Source organism: Orbicella faveolata, unplaced genomic scaffold (genome assembly GCF_042242905.1).
Source record: "Orbicella faveolata isolate gen_17 unplaced genomic scaffold, um_ofav_v1 contig_46, whole genome shotgun sequence".
NCBI lineage: Eukaryota > Metazoa > Cnidaria > Anthozoa > Scleractinia > Merulinidae > Orbicella > Orbicella faveolata.
The window spans coordinates 31,352,501-31,372,335 of NW_028301576.1; the positions used below are offsets into that span (position 1 = coordinate 31,352,501).

At 38.5% G+C, this 19,835-nt stretch overlaps 1 protein-coding gene and 1 pseudogene across 5 annotated transcripts; one reads left to right on the plus strand and one right to left on the minus strand.

Annotated features, from left to right (window-relative positions):
* Positions 1-1,849: 1,849 nt before the first annotated feature.
* On the minus strand, positions 1,850-19,438 carry LOC149099717 (uncharacterized). 5 transcript variants are annotated; one of them, XM_089277685.1, is made up of 8 exons: positions 17,164-19,438; positions 16,140-16,239; positions 9,492-9,578; positions 9,009-9,056; positions 7,932-7,972; positions 5,432-5,580; positions 4,291-4,461; positions 1,850-2,899 (listed from the first exon to the last, which is right to left on the minus strand). In XM_089277685.1, the coding sequence occupies exons 1-4, from the start codon at positions 17,187-17,189 to the stop codon at positions 9,051-9,053; spliced, it is 219 nt and encodes a 72-aa protein (XP_089133811.1). In that variant the 5' UTR covers positions 17,190-19,438; the 3' UTR covers positions 1,850-2,899; positions 4,291-4,461; positions 5,432-5,580; positions 7,932-7,972; positions 9,009-9,050. The 5 variants fall into 5 exon arrangements, with proteins under 5 accessions (XP_089133811.1, XP_089133812.1, XP_089133808.1 ...); XM_089277686.1 differs by having other exon boundaries at positions 7,379-7,972; XM_089277682.1 differs by lacking the exon at positions 9,009-9,056 and adding an exon at positions 8,690-8,877 and having other exon boundaries at positions 17,164-19,437.
* LOC149099718 (uncharacterized) lies at positions 9,891-11,305 on the plus strand (annotated as a pseudogene).
* Positions 19,439-19,835: the final 397 nt, after the last annotated feature.

The following is a 19,835-nucleotide window of genomic DNA, read 5'->3' on the forward strand; positions in this document are numbered from 1 at the left end:
CGTTATCCTTTTGTTTTACTTCCCCCGTACATTTTTCATATATTAGTTTTCCTTCATAAAAGTAAGTTAAATTCTAATCCCCGGTGTGTGCGGTATGAATCAGAACTTCTTGGGCATTTTCGAATATCGAGGACACTTGGACTGTCAGGGCATCATTTAAAAGTTTGGTTTATAAAATTGTGTGGAATAGAATAAATGTTTAATCTGGTAAACAGGCGTTTAGCCCTAAAGTCAATTAGCCCCTAGCCGTTTAGCCCCAAACCAGAAGTCGAAAACACTGTATATTTCTCGTTCTTTAATTGAGCGTTAATGGGGGACTAATGGTTGAGGGCCGGGTTAATTGTTTTGGGGGCTAAACGACAGGTGATGACCGCCTGAAGACAAGCGTCAGCCACTTCCTCGCCCTACCCTCTGGGGTCAGGGTGAGAAAGCGTCTGATGCTACAAATTAAGCCTGGCAGCGGTCTTAAATTCTCTTATTTGGGTCATAGCCATGGTTTACCTACCCTGGCACCCACGGTATGGTTTACCAAGCGAAATGAAGACAGAGGGGAGCCTGTTGTACAAATATGATTTTGTAAATGTTTCAGTGGTAATAAACCCACTCTTTCTTGATTGACATGGTGTGATTCACTTAATTATCACGTCATGTTATGCTCACGACAATTATTGTTTGCGCCACTTAAATTCCGCGATTCTTTAAAAAACATGAACTGAAATTAACCTGTAGCGAAAATTTTATCCCCGGATGCCCGGCTTCACTCCTCTGAACTGTTCAGATTCTAGCCCGACCTTTTCAAATCCTAGCTTTCATTGCTTTTCCCTGTAGAATCGCCTGAAAAGTTTAATCAAAGTGGGCCACTTTCGATATACCATTATATTACAACTTAACTTCAAGGCTTTGGGGAATTTTTTAGTAAGTCCAGAGAGGGAATTACGAAGGACCAGCTTTGCCACTCGGTCCACTAGTTAAAAGAATGCTCGCAGTCTACAAGGGCGAAAAATCATTATAGATTTATTTAACTTAACCAAAAAAAAGGATATTAATAAATGGAAAACTTTCCCTGAACGGGGTTATAGGTAAAGAGTGCACACAAAAGTGCTGTGTGAAATACGGAAGTTGAACGACGTGTCCGGGACACACATGCTTATATACAGCCATTATTAGGCATCCCCCTTGGGGTTTTTAACATACCTAATTACATAGAAAAATGCGAAATCTTGAAACCCTAAAAAAGAAAATACGAAAATACAGTAAAACCTCTATTAGGTGGACACCCTTGGGACCCGTGCTAGTAGTGCTAGTGGTCGTAGCTGATGGTTAAATGCTCGGAGATATTAGCTGCATAAGCTACTCTGAATTCAGAGGGTAAATAAAGTGATTTATGTAACGTATGTAGGTAGTTTTAGGCCTTGTCCACACGCATCGGTGAATTCGGCAGCAAATCCGGATACTTTTGAATCCGCTCTCCAGAGTGGAAAAATATAAATCCGCAACGAATCCAATAACATGTGGATGGGGATGGTGAATCCGGATATTTTCGAATCCGATGGCGTAGCAAAATCGTGTCAAGTCTCTTACAGAACAATAACCGAATATGGTGGCACAACGTGTCGGCCTAGTTTTTCTAGAGTCAATCTGGATACCATTGGATATGTGTGGACAGGCGAATTCAATTTGAATATGCTACGTGTGGACAGGGGAATTTCTGAATCTGGAAAGAAAAAGTTGCAGATTCAAAAACATCCGGTTACGTGTGGACGGGGCCTCAGCAAACCACGACGCGCCTGGCGACAAGAGCGTCACCAAACAAAAGGTTTAATGAGCAGAACAATAGCTATGCACAAGCTTTTTCAATGTTGGTACATTTATTTGCATACCTGCAAGTTTTTAGACCGATAAACGTACTGAACAGATTTACAAACTTTCGACATTCGTAGGTAAAATGTAAATTCATTTTTTACAAGGTCTCGTCCCCGCCGCTGCCGTCATCATTGCTGAACTCCCTAGTGTCCTAAAATAGCGGATTTCCATGAACAGTGGCAAGTATATAAGGTAAAGCGATTTAAGTATGCTAATGTAGCCACAGTATTTATATTGATCAAATTATGCGAAGGCTCACAAAATTAAATAGGAACAAAGCTTCTGTAAAAACAAAACCGAATAATAAAATATCGCATTTCTGTGACAGCTCTAGGTTGGTAAGTTTAAATATTAAAACCTACAGGTTTCTAACAACAGAAATGACCATAAAAGTCAAGTTTAAGCTGTCCGCATCCGCTTAATAGAGGGGTCCGTCGAATAAAGGTAATTTTTACAGTGAATGTGGGAAAAGAAAAAATGGTACTTGCATTGCTGTTCACTTAATAGAGGGTGTCCGCTTAATAGAGGTTTGACTATACAGCGAAACATGAAAATTTGCACCCTAAGAGATTCAAAATAGTGGATGTTTTGAGCGGCTAGCTACCGTTTACCTGAGTTAAGGGATAGCCATGTTAAGTTATCAACTCAGTCTATAACACTATATTTCCGTGTTTTAGTGTGATAACAACTGTTTTATGCGTGCCTTTTTGACCAGTTTACTCCATGACTAACTACGACTGTTATTACAAACTCAGTCTTTTTTCTCAAGAGATACATTTTAGCATAACGAGAAGTTCATAGCTTGAGTGATTATTTTGGAGTTGGAAAACTATGTGTTATTACTGTACTACAAAAGACACTTTTCCTATTGTAACAAAAAGTCTGAAAATAGGACCCACAAAACTCGGAACAAGAAGATCGCGTGCACAACTCCACGAGTATGCTGACTTCGCTGTGAAATACAAAACGTTCATAGCCCTAAAATGGAACCATATCAGCAACTGACTGCCTCATGACGATTCACCACCAGCAATTTCTGAGGAAACAAACACATATAGAGTTAGAATGCGAACAAAATACAACATTACTAAAGAAACCAAAAATGTGGTTCAGCCAGGAATCGAATCTTGCTCTCCACATTAAAAAGTCAGACGTTGGTATCTTTTTTTCGCATACATCTGTTATTACTGGCCTTCTATATTTCTTTGCGTGTGGAATGGGCAAAATACATGCGCAAACATTATGCAGTGGCCAGCGGAATTACCAAGAAAAGTTTACAGTCGATATATGGAGGGAGGAAGAAATGATTTGCATATTTGTTGCCGTCTTCTATATAACTCGTCAATATGCGAGTCGTTTACCACTTCACGCATTCAGGGGTCATCGTGTTTGTTTTTTTGAGTTTTTGGCAATTTTAAACTCAAATTAGGGGTGTCTTTAAAAGGTTATACTGTAACTATGGCAACCTGTATATCATGAAAACGACTATTATTATACATTGAACTCACTATCTCTTCCTGATTGGCCGTAAGCGTACAGCGAATTTTCGAAATCAGCGTCTGCGACGTCATACAATAATCATGTCAAGCACACTCAAGGTCACGGGTAATTATGTCATGTATGACCACGGTGCATGATTTCTAAGGGAAATGATGTTCAATGTATAAAACAATTACCGTAAATCCTCGAATTAGCGCCCCCTCCCCTCCCCACCCCATTTTGTGGACGAGTAATGAGACAACAAAAGCTATATAGTTTTCGTCATGTAGTATTAGATTTGTACGTTGTTTTAGTTTGTGAACACGTCAAGTGAACACGTTGAACACGTTAAGTACTAAAGGTGCCGCGATTAAAACTTTGGGATCAGCTTTTTACGTCAATAAACAGCTTATGTTGTTTTTTACAAGCAGATGATGTATTAAAAAAATGATCATGTCAGGCCACAATTTGGGAAAATTAAATAAGCGCCCCCTCCCCCCCCACACCCCTCGATTAAGCGCCCCCTTGGGCGCTAGTTTGAGGATTTACGGTATTAAATTCGGTTGTTGTGATATCAAGAATAATCAAGGTCTCGGTAAGGGTTATCAGCCTCAGCCTTCGGCTTTGACTGATAACCCCTTCCTCGACCTTGATTATTTTGAATATCACAAAAACCTCCTCCAATAATTGTTTATAAGGCGTTCAACAATAACGGGGCATTTGTTTGATTCCATTAATTGTAGTACCAACTAATAAAACTGATAGAATTGATCCAGCAAATTGTATACCAGGTAACTAGAATATGTTTTCAAACACCATAATGCGACCCATGGGGTTGACAGGTATGTAACCACTGCCTTGCCCTTCAGCGGATTCTTTTACTGCCCTGCTCTCCCAGGATTAGCCTTTAATAGCTGAAAGTATTTGAAAGTATTTAGGTAAGGTTACCTTGAATGGCATTTGTCCCCCACCAACTCTCTAGGCACCAGTTCTAAGCTTGTCTATTGGAGATTAGTTTGACAGACATCTGCTCTTGTCTGTTTCTACGGTTACGGGAGCACATGGTCAGGAAGCTCTTCCCTGGCTAGCTTGGATGACAGTGGACGAAGGTGCAATTCTCTTTGCGAGGTAAGTAAGAGATAAATAAGCTTACCCTCGCTTTACTGCTCATGAAAAACACCCCAGAACTTATCACCCGCTGTACTGGTAAGCTTAACCATTGGTCCACCATCGACTACGATTTCTTTCTTTTTTTTTCTCCTTGTAAGAATCTTACTTAAGCTCAAGCTCCCGATCAGAACAAAAATGTGGCTGACAAATCAAACCTGAAATTTTGTTCAGAGTACAATGTAGGTCTACATCTGTTTCTTATTTTGGTTTAAACTTGGATTTTTCACTTGGAGCAAGTCTAAATTTGTCTTTTAATTTAGTTTAAACTGGCATTCAGTTAATCAGTGGCAGGAATTTTGCGGCCGTCCCATTCTTAGCCTGCGACCAGGCTTCTCCGCACTAGATCGAACAAAACGGTGCCAACAGATCAGAGTGGACATTTGGTTGAGGGTAAGTCTACATTTGTTTCTTAAACTTTTGGTTTAAACCTGTATTTTTTTTCATTCAGGGTAAGTCTAAATTTGTCTTTTAATTTAGCTTAAACTGGCATTCAGTTTACCAGTGGCAGGAATTTTGCGGCCGTCCCATTCCTAGCCGACGAAGATCAAACGAAAAGGTGCTAACAGATCCGAGTGGACACTTCGTTGAGGGTAAGTCTAAAGTCGTTTCTTACTCTTTTGGTTTAAACCGGCATTTTTTGTTCAGAGTAAGACTGAATTTGTCTTTTAATTTGGGGCTCAAACCACCATTTTACACTTGCGAAAATGGTTCATTCATAGCAGCAATTACGCTTAAATTTGTGGTCATCCCATTCTCCGCATTCTCGCCGGCTTCACAATTGGTGACTGAATTTCAACTAAAATCAACAAATAAATCTAAGAAAATAAAGGAGCAAAGTACATGTATTGATCTTCTTTCCTGGCTCCCACTTTTTATTAATTCTTAAGCTTGATAACAAGAAATTTGCAAACAAACTCACCTGCGACGATCTTGCACCTGTTGATTTCTACAGCTGATTTTTAGTCCTCCTGCTAATTTGACCGTGGATCGACTCCCAGTAGAATATACTTCCTTTGGCTTGAGACATTTTGTAAGCTTTTGAATCCGTTTTCGTCTTTCCAAATTCCCCTCCAAAAAGGATAGAAAGTTCACATGTACACTGATTGCAGGCATTGCAAAGAAGGACTTGGTAAACAACTATTATGCACAAAGCCATGAAAACGGCTTGCTCTCGGTTTCAATCGACTTTTCATAGTTTACCTGGGGTTTGCCCCCTTGTCAACTATCAGTCAATAGAAACGTCCAGCTTACCATCCAATCATTTAATAACTACCATGGATGAATGTCCTTTAGCCATTTTCAAACTATGAGTTGCCGATCACCTTCACTGCACGAGTTCCTGCCAGAAATCACCAAGGCCAAGGTCAAACGTAAACTGAGCAAATTAAGTTCACGATAAGTTCAACGTTTGCCTCACCCGAGTTCGTCCGACAGAATTTAGATCGAACAACACGTTCTATCTGTCTGAAGCAGACGGATAGAACGATTTGGTTGATCGAAATTCGAATTAAGCTGGACGTTTGACCCAACGGTTGAGTTTTACCTCCACTAAAATTGCAGTTTAGTTCGTCTCAAGTGAAGTTCGACTCTTGATCCGGGCCTAAATGTACTTGGGGACCCATTAACTACATGTGTCGATAGGTTCATATGAGCGATGTTGACAGAAAGAGAGAGATTGTAAATGTTCAGGTCAGTCATGCAACCCATCATTTATTACTTATTCTGGCAGACTAGCAGATGACCCAGATCGCTGCTTTGCACAGCTGTCACGCCATCAAAAATAAAAATCTTGAACATTCAATAAACTAAGTCAAGAATGTGTGATATAGATGATTGATACATAAACAACCTTGCAAAGATATAGATCTGTGCGGTTTTCCATTCGCACCATTTTCGGAAAAGTGCTTCAACCAAATGCACAGAGCTTTGAATGGAGATGCCATGTTGGTGCCCCTTCGAGGGGCACCAACATGGCGGCCGTGAAGAAATAGGGCCATCCGTCTTCGAGTTTTGTTTTTGAAATGAAAGGTTATCACTCTAGAACTCAGCCACATTGAAATTAATACTTCTTCTAGACCATGAACTGTTCAGCTAACAAAAACCTGAGCGATAACTCAACTTTTGACCTACGCGAGAGCCTTCTCGGGCCGCCATTCTATTGTCACACAATGCACAAACTTAGAAATTCAAACGTGCTCTCTAAACAAAATGAGGAACCCTGTCGAGCTGAAACACTGTAAAACATTAAGCGATCAGAGGGTCTTGCACCTGGTAAAACTAAAACTTCAGAAGGACTTGTATTTTTAGTCTTGGAAAATGATGCACATCAAACAGACTCAGCTAATTTATTTTCGTGACAACAAAATCAATTACTTAATTACTGTTCAATTATTAATTAAATAATCTACAGCCCTGATTATGTTAAAACTGCATGCATGGGCTGTTTAATCTCTACGTCCTATTTAGAAAGAGAAATGTGGATTTTTTGAGTAGTGTGCTCAGAAGAGAAATTTAAGTTGGCCTGCTTAGCTAGGGTGGCCTGATGATGCATGGAAGATTTTCAGCCTAGTAAGCCTGGGCTGGGCTGGCCCAGTTGTCATGTAACTGCAAAGTTGATTTCGGTTGTATTTAACAGACATGCTGACATATCAGCAAAACCAAGCCAGCCCAGCTCATGTAATCAGACCCCAAATGTTGAGCTTAATAGGACAACAAATGTTTACCCATTGAAAACACATGCCTAATTGAGCCACTCAATTGAGTATTGAGTGTGACACTGAAGGAAAAAAATTATCATTTTTTCTTGTCACTTTCTATATTTCAGTATCATTACACTATGATAGAAAAGAACAAACTTTCAACCTACATCAAATTAGATGGCCACTGTGATTCTTTTTATGTGTCCACACATATGTTGAAATTAGGCTCTAGTAAACTTAAAGAGGTTGTTAAACACATCTCAAAATTATTCTGTGTTGCATTTCATAGGCTGCCATTTCCAGGACACAAGCCTATGCCATTGAAAAAGCAACCACCCATGGAGGCTACAGGACAGTTCTTGCCTCGGGTAATTGTAAATGCATAGCTAATAAATAGCATACAAATATTTGCTGGGGACTCAACTCAATAAGTATAGGTGGAGCAATTGGAAAAGTGACAGTTGGAAAAAACGTGACCCATACCTTCCTCTTATCAAGGGTTGAAAATTAAATGACCCACCCCCTATGAACAAAAAAGCTCATAATATTAACTATAATAAATTTTATTGTCAGCAGTGTGACAGGAAGCTTTATACAACACCTGCTTGTAAAATCTGATCCCCTCTCAACACTTGTCACTTATCTTTTCATGCATGCACCATTTCCAACAAAAACATTTGTGCCAGGGGAAAAAGTTAAATACAAACTAACATGTCTCACCTTGGAAAAAATTTATATTTGGGTTTTCTGTCACATTTTGGCTAAAAATAAATACACATTTTGCAATTTATCAGTTTATGCTCAAAAATGAATGACAATTAATGTTAATGATTGTCAGTTTACTTTGCAAGTCACTTTGTACTAAAAGTTATAAAATGTGATGACCAACCACTTTGTGAGGGTTCAAAAACTAATGACCCACTCCCTTTGCTCTAACAATCCTCCCCCCCCTCCTCTGCCTGTACTTATTGGCCAGTCCCTTACAAATTTCAGTATTTTCACCGCTTAACAATAACGAAATGACACGTGACTTAAGCAGCACCGAACTGAAATATGTTTTTACAAACGAACTGTACAGATTGAAGTTTGAACACGAAACTAAGAGCCAAATTGTGAATAAAAGTACTCTAAAACAAGATTCTTCATATATAATTAATATAACCTTGTGTTACTGGAAGGTCTGTTTTCACTCATTTTATCACTTTAAATCGGCAGCTTGCCCCCCCCCCCCCACAACTTTTGTTTGCAAACCACAATAATCTTCCATTCAGGCATTGTCTATTTTAAAAGATTAATAATATTATTGCTCATTAATTAAAGAGAACTAAGAGAGCATCACCAATTGAGAAGGCAGAAAAATGGATTGCAGCACAGAAAGATCAACCTGGTCTGGATGCATTGTTAATTAATGATTCTATTGGTAAGTTCCTTTTTGGGAATTTTATATGTGTACAAATTTCAGCACATGTGCCACCTACATTTGCCATTTTTGCACCTGTTGCTACTTGACCCATCTTGGCAGCTTTTGGGATCTTTTTAAACCAAACCATGCTTGTTTTAATTCTTAAGCCTTGGTAAAGCCTTTCCAAGTTTCCAGAGTTTCAGGTAAAATTATATTTTTCACGCAAAACTGAGTGGGTGTGGTTCTTACAGGGCAAATTCCATTATATTAAGAAGAGCAGAACAAAGGATTAGATGCCGTTAATGATTTCTGTTCACAACTAATGCATGGTGCTAAATGGGTCATGGAGCTTATCTTTCTTTAAATTGTAGGAAGAGGAGTGTTCACAACAATACCTTTTAGCAAGGGGGATTTCCTCCTTCAATACAAAGGTGATTTTATATCTGGAAAAGAAGGGGAAGAGCGTGAAGAGAAGTATCCAGAGGAAGCTGGAAATTTTTTATACTTCTTCTCAGATAATGGAAAGACTTGTTGGTATGTATTTAACTTGCAGGTGCAGTAAAGTGAACTTGGAAAAAACATGACCTTATAATGATAAATTTAATTTAGCCAACAATTAAATTACTTTGAAACAGACTTTAGAAACTTGATTCTTATTTATTAGTTTCATATTTGTGTTTCAAAATATTGGACAGCTGGGGACAATTAATGCTCAAAATCAGCAAAAACGATCATTATGTATTGTAACAGAGAGCTCTGATGCATTGACTATCATGCTGTTATGTCACAAAAAAACCTGATGAAAGGTGGCAACAGGTATTTAGAAAATTACTAACAAATAGCAAAAATTAGACAGTCAACTCTCTTAACAGACTGACCTCTATAAATTGGACAACAGTTGGTCCCAGCTGCCATTTGTAGGTCATTTTACTCGTAACTGAACTCTCTTCAAGATGGATACCACTCTAAAACAGACAAAAGACACTTTGAAACAGTCAACAGACACTTAAGAAGAGCTTTTTTGGTTCAATCATATACCGGTACTTTAGACTGACAATAGGTGTTGAGTATGACAGCAAATATGATTCTGGGAAGCAATTTTTTGCACTAAAACTAGCAAATAAATATATTTGGAGTTTGCTATCAACCTGCAAATTTTGTAAATGTTCAATGCATGGAAATACAGTGCATATAAAGAGGGTGGCAAAGGGTTTTTGTGTGACGCATGATCTCCCCAAAATTAGTGGCGTGACCTGGGGCAGGACATCATAATGTGATGCATGTGTGATTTTGAAAAGAGGGCATGCGTGGACGTAGCGCGAGGCACGCGTTTTAATGCAGCAGTCTACGTCCCCAATACTTTTCCCTTCAATGTGAAAGTAATCAATCTTTTTAGTATTAACGAGCAGGGAATGACCCACGATACAATCATACAACTGGAAGAGGTCGAAAGCATAAACGTGGTGAACGTGGCTCCGTTGAAGAAGGACAGTCAGATTCCAAGCGAACCAACATGGCGGCTGTCGAAGGTGAAACCTTCGCAACAGAACCTCCAACCACCGAAAACCACAACAAAGAACCCAGTCTAACGGACTTAAGAGAGATGTTGGTAGATATACAAATCACAGTCAATAATATTCTATTGGAAAACAAGAAAATCAGCGAAGACGTAAAAGAACTAAAATCCACTGTAAACAAACAGCAAAGTGAGATTGTGGACCTCAAGAAACAACTCACTAAAGCCAGGACACAGTTTGCAGCTACCGAGAAAGAGCTCGACGATGTGAAGAAACGAATAAATGAACAACAAGAGGAAATAGCAGAGCTTTACGACCTCCAAGACCGTTTAGAACAGTATACCAGGGAAAACTCTCTTGAATTCCATGGAATTCCAGAAAGCGCATACAACTCCACAGAAGAGGCCATCCTAAAAGTAGCAGAAGCGCTAGGTTCCTGTCAACTCCAATGACATTGAAATTTCCCATAAATTAAATACTCGGGGCAACAAAGCAATAATCGCTAAATTTATTAGTCACAAAGCCAAGACGAATCTCTACAGAGCTAGAAGAAAACTTAAACACATCAAACTGGCCGACCTCTTCCCTGACTCCTCTTACGCAACGAAAGTACAGTCGACAAGGATCTTCATCAACGAAAATTTAACTTCCTATCGTCGCCGCATCATGTCGAGAGCTAACGAGAAATGTAGAGATGGCGAGCCATTGAGTGCATGGTCGATGGACGGAACAATTTATGTGAAGACTTCGCCGAACGGGAAACCCATCAAAATCATCGAATTAGAGGACCTCGAGAATCTGTAGCCTGCTTTTAGAATTATTTTGGGAGAGGGGACGGACTCTGTTTGGAACTGTGACTTATCTCTTTACCCTACTTGCAAAAAGGTTTAGTTGTTCTCTTTTGTATTGTTGTGTGTATTTGTCTGTGTTCGTTGTCTGGATTGTTTATACTTTCGTGAGTTTTTGTATTTTTTTTTCTCGTAATTTAATTCCTTTTTTTCTTTTCTATCGTGTAATATGAATACGGGTAGTTTGTCCAAATTTGACGTCTTATCATTGAACGTTCGGGGAATCAGAGATCAAATCAAGAGGAGGAGTATATTTTCATACCTAAAAGATCAAAAAGCAAACATTTATTTTTTACAAGAAACATATTCAGCACGAGCCGATGAAAATATTTGGAGAAAAGAATGGGGTGGCGAGCTATTTTTCTCACATGCAACCACACATAGTAAAGGTGTGTGTATTTTAATTGATCCCTTTGTACAACCAAAAGTTGATTATTCTTATGCCGATGACTCGGGCAGAATAGTGCTTATTACAGTCACTCTTAATGGACAAAAACTATCACTGTGCAATATTTACGCACCTAATGACCAGGCTAATCAACTCCAATTCATGCAAGAGCTCAACAATTGCATAATCGATAAATCAGAGCTCACCTCGCTAATTGTCGGGGGAGACTGGAATTGTACTTTATCAAAAAAAGATAAGATCGGAGGTGCACCATGGAAACCGTCCAGTTACCGTAATCTCATTCTGACAACGATGGAAATGTTTGACTTAGTGGATATTCAAAGAATGCGACATCCAAAGTTACGCAAATTCACGTACGAATCAAAATCTCTTAAACTTAAATCTAGGATTGACTTTTTCTTAATTGCAAAAAATCTCTCTGGGGATGCAAAGAATTCGGAAATTTATCATGCTATCGCACCTGACCATAACGCAATTTATATTTCGCTATCTTGGCCCAACAAACCTCCTCGGGGACCAGGACTCTGGAAATTTAACAACACCCTATTGAATGACATGCAGTATGTGAGTAAGGTTCGTGATACATACGCTCACGCGTGCAGTTATTATAGCCATGTGACGGATAAGAGGCTCTTTTGGGAGTTAATGAAAATGGAAATCAGATCTGCGACTATTTCCTTTTCCAAAAATAAAGCAAAATGCATCAGCAACCGAGAACAGGAATTAAGACGTAGAATAGACCAACTTGATGTTATTATCTGCGATAATTTTTCTTCTCCTTACATCGATGGAGTACTACGGGAGTATGACGGACTGAAAACGGAACTTAAGTCAATTTACGAAGAAAAAGGAAAACAGGCAATGTTTAGAGTAAAATGTCGCTGGATAGAAAATGGTGAACGCCCAACAAAGTATTTTTTCAATCTTGAAAAAAGTAATTACAACAAAAAAACTATCAGTGAACTTCGATTACAAAATGATTCTATTACGCGCAACGAGACACTGATTCTAGAGCAAATTGAAGATTATTATAGAAACCTATATACCTCGGATTTAACCTTTTCTGAAACTGCTTATGACACATTCACTGAAAATGTTGAATCGCCTAAGCTTTCAGAGGACGTGCAAGGAACCTTGGAGGGTCCACTTACGTACAAAGAATGCAAAAAGATACTAGAAACCTTTCAGAATGATAAAGCACCGGGGGAAGATGGATTTACCGTTGAATTTTATACCTATTTTTTCGATCTTTTAGGAAACGATTTAATAGCAATTTTTAACGAAGCGCACGAGAAAGGTGAACTCTCCATTTTACAACGAAGGGGAATAATTACTTTAGTTCCGAAAGAAGATGGGTCACTCCTAGATCTTTCAAACTGGAGACCGATTACTTTGCTTAATGTTGATCTTAAAATAGCGGCAAAAGCAATAGCAAAACGCATTGAACCGACACTACCAAACCTTATCCACTCTGACCAAACAGGCTTCGTAAAAGGGAGATACATTGGGGAAAATATCCGACTTATAAGTGACATAATGGAATATACGAATCTACAAAACTTACCTGGCATTCTAACCTCCCTAGACTTCCGTAAAGCTTTTGATTCGATTGAATGGCCCTTTATAATGAAAACTTTAGATCATTTTAATTTTGGTAGTGACATCAAGCGCTGGATTAAGATATTCTACACGAACACAGAAAGTGCGGTACAAAACAATGGTTTTATAACCAGTTGGTTTAAACCATCAAAAGGAGTTCGACAAGGTTGCCCACTCTCCCCTTATTTGTTTATTCTTTCTGCAGAGGTACTCTCAAATAAGATACGTCAGGATTCCAACGTGAGAGGAATCAAAGTCTTCGGTAAGGAAATCAAGCTGTCCCAATTCGCTGATGATACAACTCTATTCAATGCGGACATAGAATCTTTAGAAATGGCCTTGAAAATTGTTGGGGATTTCGAACGAATTGCTGGCCTGCCCTTAAATGTAAAGAAAACGAAAGCGCTTTGGTTGGGGAAATGGAAAAGTAATAGAAGTAAGCCTCTGGATTTAAAATGGTCCCACAGCCCCGTTAAGATATTGGGGATATATTTTTCATATAATATTAAGGAGAATAACGAGCTCAACTTCGACAAAAAGATCCAAAAGTTGCAAATTAAGCTGGATATGTGGAGTTCACAGGACTTGACGATATTTGGAAGAGCCATGTTAATTAAAACCTTGGGCATATCGCAACTTATTTATTCAGCCTCTAATCTGGATGTTCCCAAAGGAATTGTGGAAATTGTAAGAACAAAATCTTTTAAGTTCCTCTGGAAAAACAAAAAAGATAAAATAAAAAGATCAGGCCTTTACCAGGATCCAGACAACGGTGGAATACGCATGACTGACTTTGATATTATGTTAAAAGCCCTAAAACTCGCCTGGATCCCGAGACTGTTGCGGACTTCGGACAATAGTAATTGGTGTATTATTCCAGAGCACTATTTCAGAAGAAAGGGAGGGTTAAACTTTCTACTAAGGTGCAACTACGACACAAATTATTCGAAAGATCTCCCGCCCTTCTATAAGAAGATACTAGACTTCTTCAGCGAATTAAAAACTCTACTCGTATGATCAAAAACAGGAGTTAGTATTGTTTAATAACAAAGATATATTGGTGGACGGGAAACCCATCTTCCTTAGTGAATGGTTTAAAAAGGGTATTCTATAAATTAATGACCTATTGAATGAAAGTGGCAATTTTTTAACATTCCGCGAGTTTTGGGATAAACATTCCTGTGAATCCAATTTTTTACAGTATCGTCAAGTTGTTAGTGCTATTCCGGAACGCTTAAGGTCTCTAGCCAAGTGCTCCGACATCATCAACAAATCATTTTTTACCGGAAATAATAATATCTTTTCCCTCAACGAATCGACACAAATTAATCTGCACAAGGCTAAGTCAAGGGACTTTTATAATTTGCTTAACGTCAAGATTCACACCGAAGATCAAACGGGCCCTAAACGTTGGAGCGAAAAACTCTCTTTAAAAAGGGACGTGTGGACTAAGATCTTTAAATCACTAAAAAATATTTGTAAGGAAACTAAACTCAAAGAGTTTCAATTTAAATTAATCCATAGAACGATAGTAACTAAGAAAGAACTATTCAGATTTGGTATTAAGGCGGACGATGAATGTCTATACTGCGGAGATAAAGATTCAATTGAGCACTCTTTTATCGAATGTATGCTTACCAAATTGTTTACCCAAAAAGTCTTGAGCTGGTTCAACCAAGTGAATGCGTGTCAAATTTCTCCTACCACAGAGGAGACCTTGTTCGGTATTACTGCAAGCTCCCATGACAGCAATAATACGGAAATTCAACTACACCACCTTATTTATGCGCCATTATATTTATTCAATGAAGTTAAATAGCCTGGCCATCTCCATTCAGGATTTTATCACTAAGCTACACATTAAATACAAGCTTGAAAATTTGTCTTCATTAAATGTTTTAGTGAGAAGTACTCCTCCCTCCTCAAAGTCAATATACAGTATAACATATTGTAAGTAACTGTATGTACAGCAAGTAACGTAAGTAGAGTATTATATTGTTAGCAGTGTAAGTAGCCCGTATTGCAAGTAATTGTATTTTCTGTAAGGAACTGTATTGAGTATTGTATTGCCAGCATAAGTGACCCCTATTGTAACGTAAGTATTGTAGAACTGTGTTTTGTAAATTAAAATTATTTAAAAAAAAAAAAAAAAAAAAAGATCTCCCCAAAATTAGCGGCGTGACCTGGGGCAGGACATCATAACGTGATGCATGTGTGATTTGCTATTTTACAAGCACATGATGCGTGATTTACTAATTAGATTTCCGTGATGTGTGAACGTTCTTTTAACTACACGGATACCATTCATTCAAAATAAATAGTAAGCAGAGTGTTAAAAAAGATCAATAAATCATGACAGATGCAACACCACTTTCTGGTCTTTTTTATCCTTTTCTTGTCCTCTGATGTCTTTGATCTTCATGGATCTTCATGCATGGTACTATATATAGGTCCAAACAATAACCCTTTTCATGGGTAGTTTTTTAGTTAGTTTTTCTCACTTGCATTACAATGTAATCCAATGTGGATGTTAGATCGTGTTGAAATGCCAATGAGAAAAGTTAACCAGAAAAGGGCTTTTGTGACACAATAGGAATAAGTCAAATGAAAAAAGGTAAGGACTATGAGCTTCAGTGATATTTATAATCCATTTTTCACAGTGCATCAGACCATATGCAAATCTAGCTATTGTATGAAAGAGACATTAAAGTTTGGTGGGTATTTGTGCCGCTCGAGAAGACAGTGGTGTAAGCAATGAGTGACTACAAAAGGAAAAAGTTTGTGTACCACTTAATTAATGAAGGCTGTCACATGAAGACCTAACTGAATTCAAAAGCCACGTTATGTCATTCACAGACATCAGAGACATAAAAACGTGCGTTTGAGCATTGGTGGGTAAAGCAAAAATTCTTGGAACAGCATTTTGTGCCTGAGTTGTTAGGTAGACATGAAATTGGCCTCCTCCATCAGGGGTGAAAACAAATGAATTGATCACAGAGCAAGTACACAAGAGGGTTTGTTCTCATTTGTACATGTCTTATGTTACATTACTTATGACAGTTCAGTATAAAACAAGGACTGTAGTTGGCAGGCTGCATTTACACAAGTCCATGTTTAACACCCAGTCAATAATGCTCAATCTGCATTTCATACCTCAGTCTGTGTTTTATACCCAGTCCGTAGTCCAAAGTCGGCAGTCCATAGTCCAGTTGCAGTCCATATTTTACACTGACTGGAAACCCACAATTCCGGACTGTGTAAATCAACACAAATATTACCTGTTCCGTCAATATGTGAGAGGACATGCTTTTATTACCAAAACTACATGTAAGACAATGATTCTGTTTACGATCACGACTTGAATTGCCTTCAAGTTGGCATTGAGGAAACAGCTATTGAGCATTTTCACTTCCGAAACAAAGAAAAGGAGGACATGTTGGTGTACCAAAGTAATTCTGTGGGAGTTGAGCTCTTTTCGTAGGGTTTATGTTGCATATGCGCAGAGAAATCTAGGCCAGCGAAGTGAAAAGTTCACATCTCAAAAGTAGCGTTGGTTTTTGGTCAGAGAGAAGAGGGTACACAACTACAGCTTTCTGTTCATAAGAAAAGTTGTACATATTTTGTGAAGACAAGTCTGCAAGGTTTTTAAATGCCATTAACACTAACCTCAAACTTTAAATAAACAACTTATCCACTACACAGTCCACAGTAAGCTGTCTCAATACTCAAAAGTCCGCAATATTTCACAACACTCGAAAGAAAGCACATGGACAAAAATGGAGATGTCATTCGCCCCTGAAGACTTTTTTTTGGGGGGGCCAAATTGGTGTCCATAGAAAGATCATACAGGAAAAGTTGATTTTCCTCCATTATCCAATTAGCATGGTGTTTTGTCAAATGCAAAAATATACATTCAGTTTGTTCAAAAATTGTTTTTATTAGCTATTCTGTCAGAGTAGTCCCATCAGAGTTTTATGCTCAACAAAATACTATTTAATAAATGGTATATAACAAATATTTGTTTTATTTATTTGTTTCTTCTATTAATAAATCAATAACTATTTTCATTAGCATTGATGCCACCTATTCGACTGGGCTTGGTCGCCTTGTAAATGATAGCGCGAGGGCAAGAGCAAATGCAACCATGAAAAAAATTATAATAGACAACCAAACTTACCTCTGCCTGTTTGCTACTTGCAACATTCCAAGCAATACAGAACTTCGCTATGATTATGGTGCTTCTGACCTCCACTGGAGAACAAAAGGTACAAAGATATATATATAAGGCACTTAGTTGTAATTATTTCCCTGCTCTACCTATACAATTATTATAAAAAAAAAAAGTCTGCATACGAGCCAAGTGGCCCACCAGGCCGGAGCTTATCCTGGTTTCTGTAGCATGAAGCGACTAGAAGTATTTCTACTCCCCCCTGGATGGGATGCTAGTCCATCACAGGGTTACCCCCAGCATTAAGTTTGCCGGTACCCATTTAATACACCCGGGTGGAGAGAGGCACTGTGAGAGTAAAGTGTCTTCCCCAAGAACACAGCACAATGTCCCCGGCCAGGGCTCAAACCTGGGCCGCTCGATCTGAAGACGAGCCCACTAACCATGAGGCCACCAATTATTTTATATATATATGTCTGGATTTATGAAAATGGTGTTAAAGACTGAATCAGGTGTTTTTTGATTTCTTTTTTTTGATTTCTTTTTTTTTCTACTTTCACTATGACAGCAGCTTGTAAATCTTACGTAGCATGAAATGTAGAAACTCCTTGCCGATGATGAAGTATCCACAGCGAAGAATATCTAGTTCCATTGCAACCTTAAGTTTCACTGGTTTTAAAAACAATGAAAATGATTGGAAGAAAAACTAGCCTGCAAGAGCACCCGGTTTTTTGGCTGTTGTTTTTTTTTCATGAAACAAGAGCAGAAAAAAACGTGCTCTTGCACGCTAAAGAGAAACACAAGCGACTTGTTTGAGCCACATGTTTATGAGCTAGGTGCAATTCAACCGGAAGTCTGATATTTTCAGACTTCAAATCGGATCTCTCCAGGGTCGCTCGTTTCCGGACCGCTGGTCAAGGAGAACGAAGACTCTTGGTACAAGCCTGCTAGCATTCCAGTGGAAACTACCAACCAGTGTGTCCGCAAGAACAATTTGTGATATCACCAGAGACTGCGATCTTATCTGATACTCAGTGCGTGTTTACCGACCAGTGCGTAATTTTAGCAATTTTGACCTTCAGGTTTGATTTGTAATACTTGATAAACAATTACACTGAGGCCTTGTCCACACTACGCCACAGAAATTTGAAAATGCAGCTTTATTTCTACGGTTAGGTCTTCTGTCCACACTAATTCGCCACGAAAATGGGCGCTCTTCAAACAAGAACACTGCCAGCTTTGTGTTTTAATGCGGAAGGAAAACATTTTCAAAATGGAGCTTTTCCAAAATGATGACCTCAGGATTTCCTCAAACACAAATCCAAAATGACCGGTGATTGTTGCGTTTTCAAATTTCTCCAACAAAGTGTGGACGGAAAACATTTGATGTGTCTTCAGAGTGATTAACACCCTTTTCAAATTTCCCCGGCATAGTGTGGACAGGGCATGAGTGTTTGCAGTTCCAGGGTAGCCCTTCAAAGTTAATGCTTGTGTACCTATCAATGTTAAGCCTCTGTGGGGGGGAGGCCGGGCATAGGCGGGGCTTTTGACGTAACAAGTCTGCCCATGGTTGGGACTTTTGATCATTCGCCGAGTCCCAGTAGTCCGTGGGCCAGACCACTTTTCGGTACCAAACCTAAGGACAAAACCTAAGTGTTATCAGCTGATACTACTGCATGAGTTGTTTTCAAATTTGTATCATAACCTTTCTGAATGAGTAGCTTTGTGCGAGATTTCTTAATTTAAAATTTTGCAAAAAATAGCTTCAGCATGGAAACGAGGCTCAGAAGAAGATCCTGTAAACATATGGTCACGATCGTTTTATCAGTACTTTAGATATTTGAATTATTAGATTATTTCCCCTCAAAGTTGTTAGAAGTAGAAATTTGTGTCAGGATTACACGAAAAACTAAAAAACAACCATCGGTGTCATTCACATTGCATCATAGGTAAATCCAAGATGGCGGTATTCTTGACAGGTGTGTAGGGCTAATTTGTGCTAAAATTTTGGTTCCTTATAGAAACGAGAAGTGTTCTCAGGGGATAAATAAACAGTAAGCATCTAGGTAAACATTTAGAGAAATCAATAAAGTAAATATTAAGCTGATAGTGTCGATTTTTGACAAGAAACTTACAGATCCTCGAAATAGGCATTCGAGTATATATCATTCCTCATTTTATACGAAAGGTGTAGCAGTAGATGACATAATGAGGGCTTTTGAAAAATGTGGAGTTTGAAATCCATCCAAAGGAAAATGATATTAAATAATAGTTTTCCTTTGATATGAGGGTCATTTCATACATTGCTAAAGATGATTTCATTCATGTATAGTGACTTCAGTAATTTACAATGACAGTGCGGATGGTCTTTTATGCTACTTTTGTTGTTTATATAAAATCATTTCTGGTGAGGAACGAACACCTGAATAAATAAATACAAACTTCAGCACCTAAATTAAACCAGTTTAAAAATGGCTTTTTAAAAACTTTAAAGTGCCCCTAACCCCAAATTTTTTTTTTAGCCGTCTGAAAAATTCTTTTGTTGCTGATCACATTGATGAGAAAATTATAGTGGTACGATTTTTGCTCGATTTTCTGCGAATTTTTAAAGTTCGCAAAATACGCGCCATTTTTGTTCACCGCCGAGTTTTAAGGAGATTGGGTCGACTTTGGTCTATGAC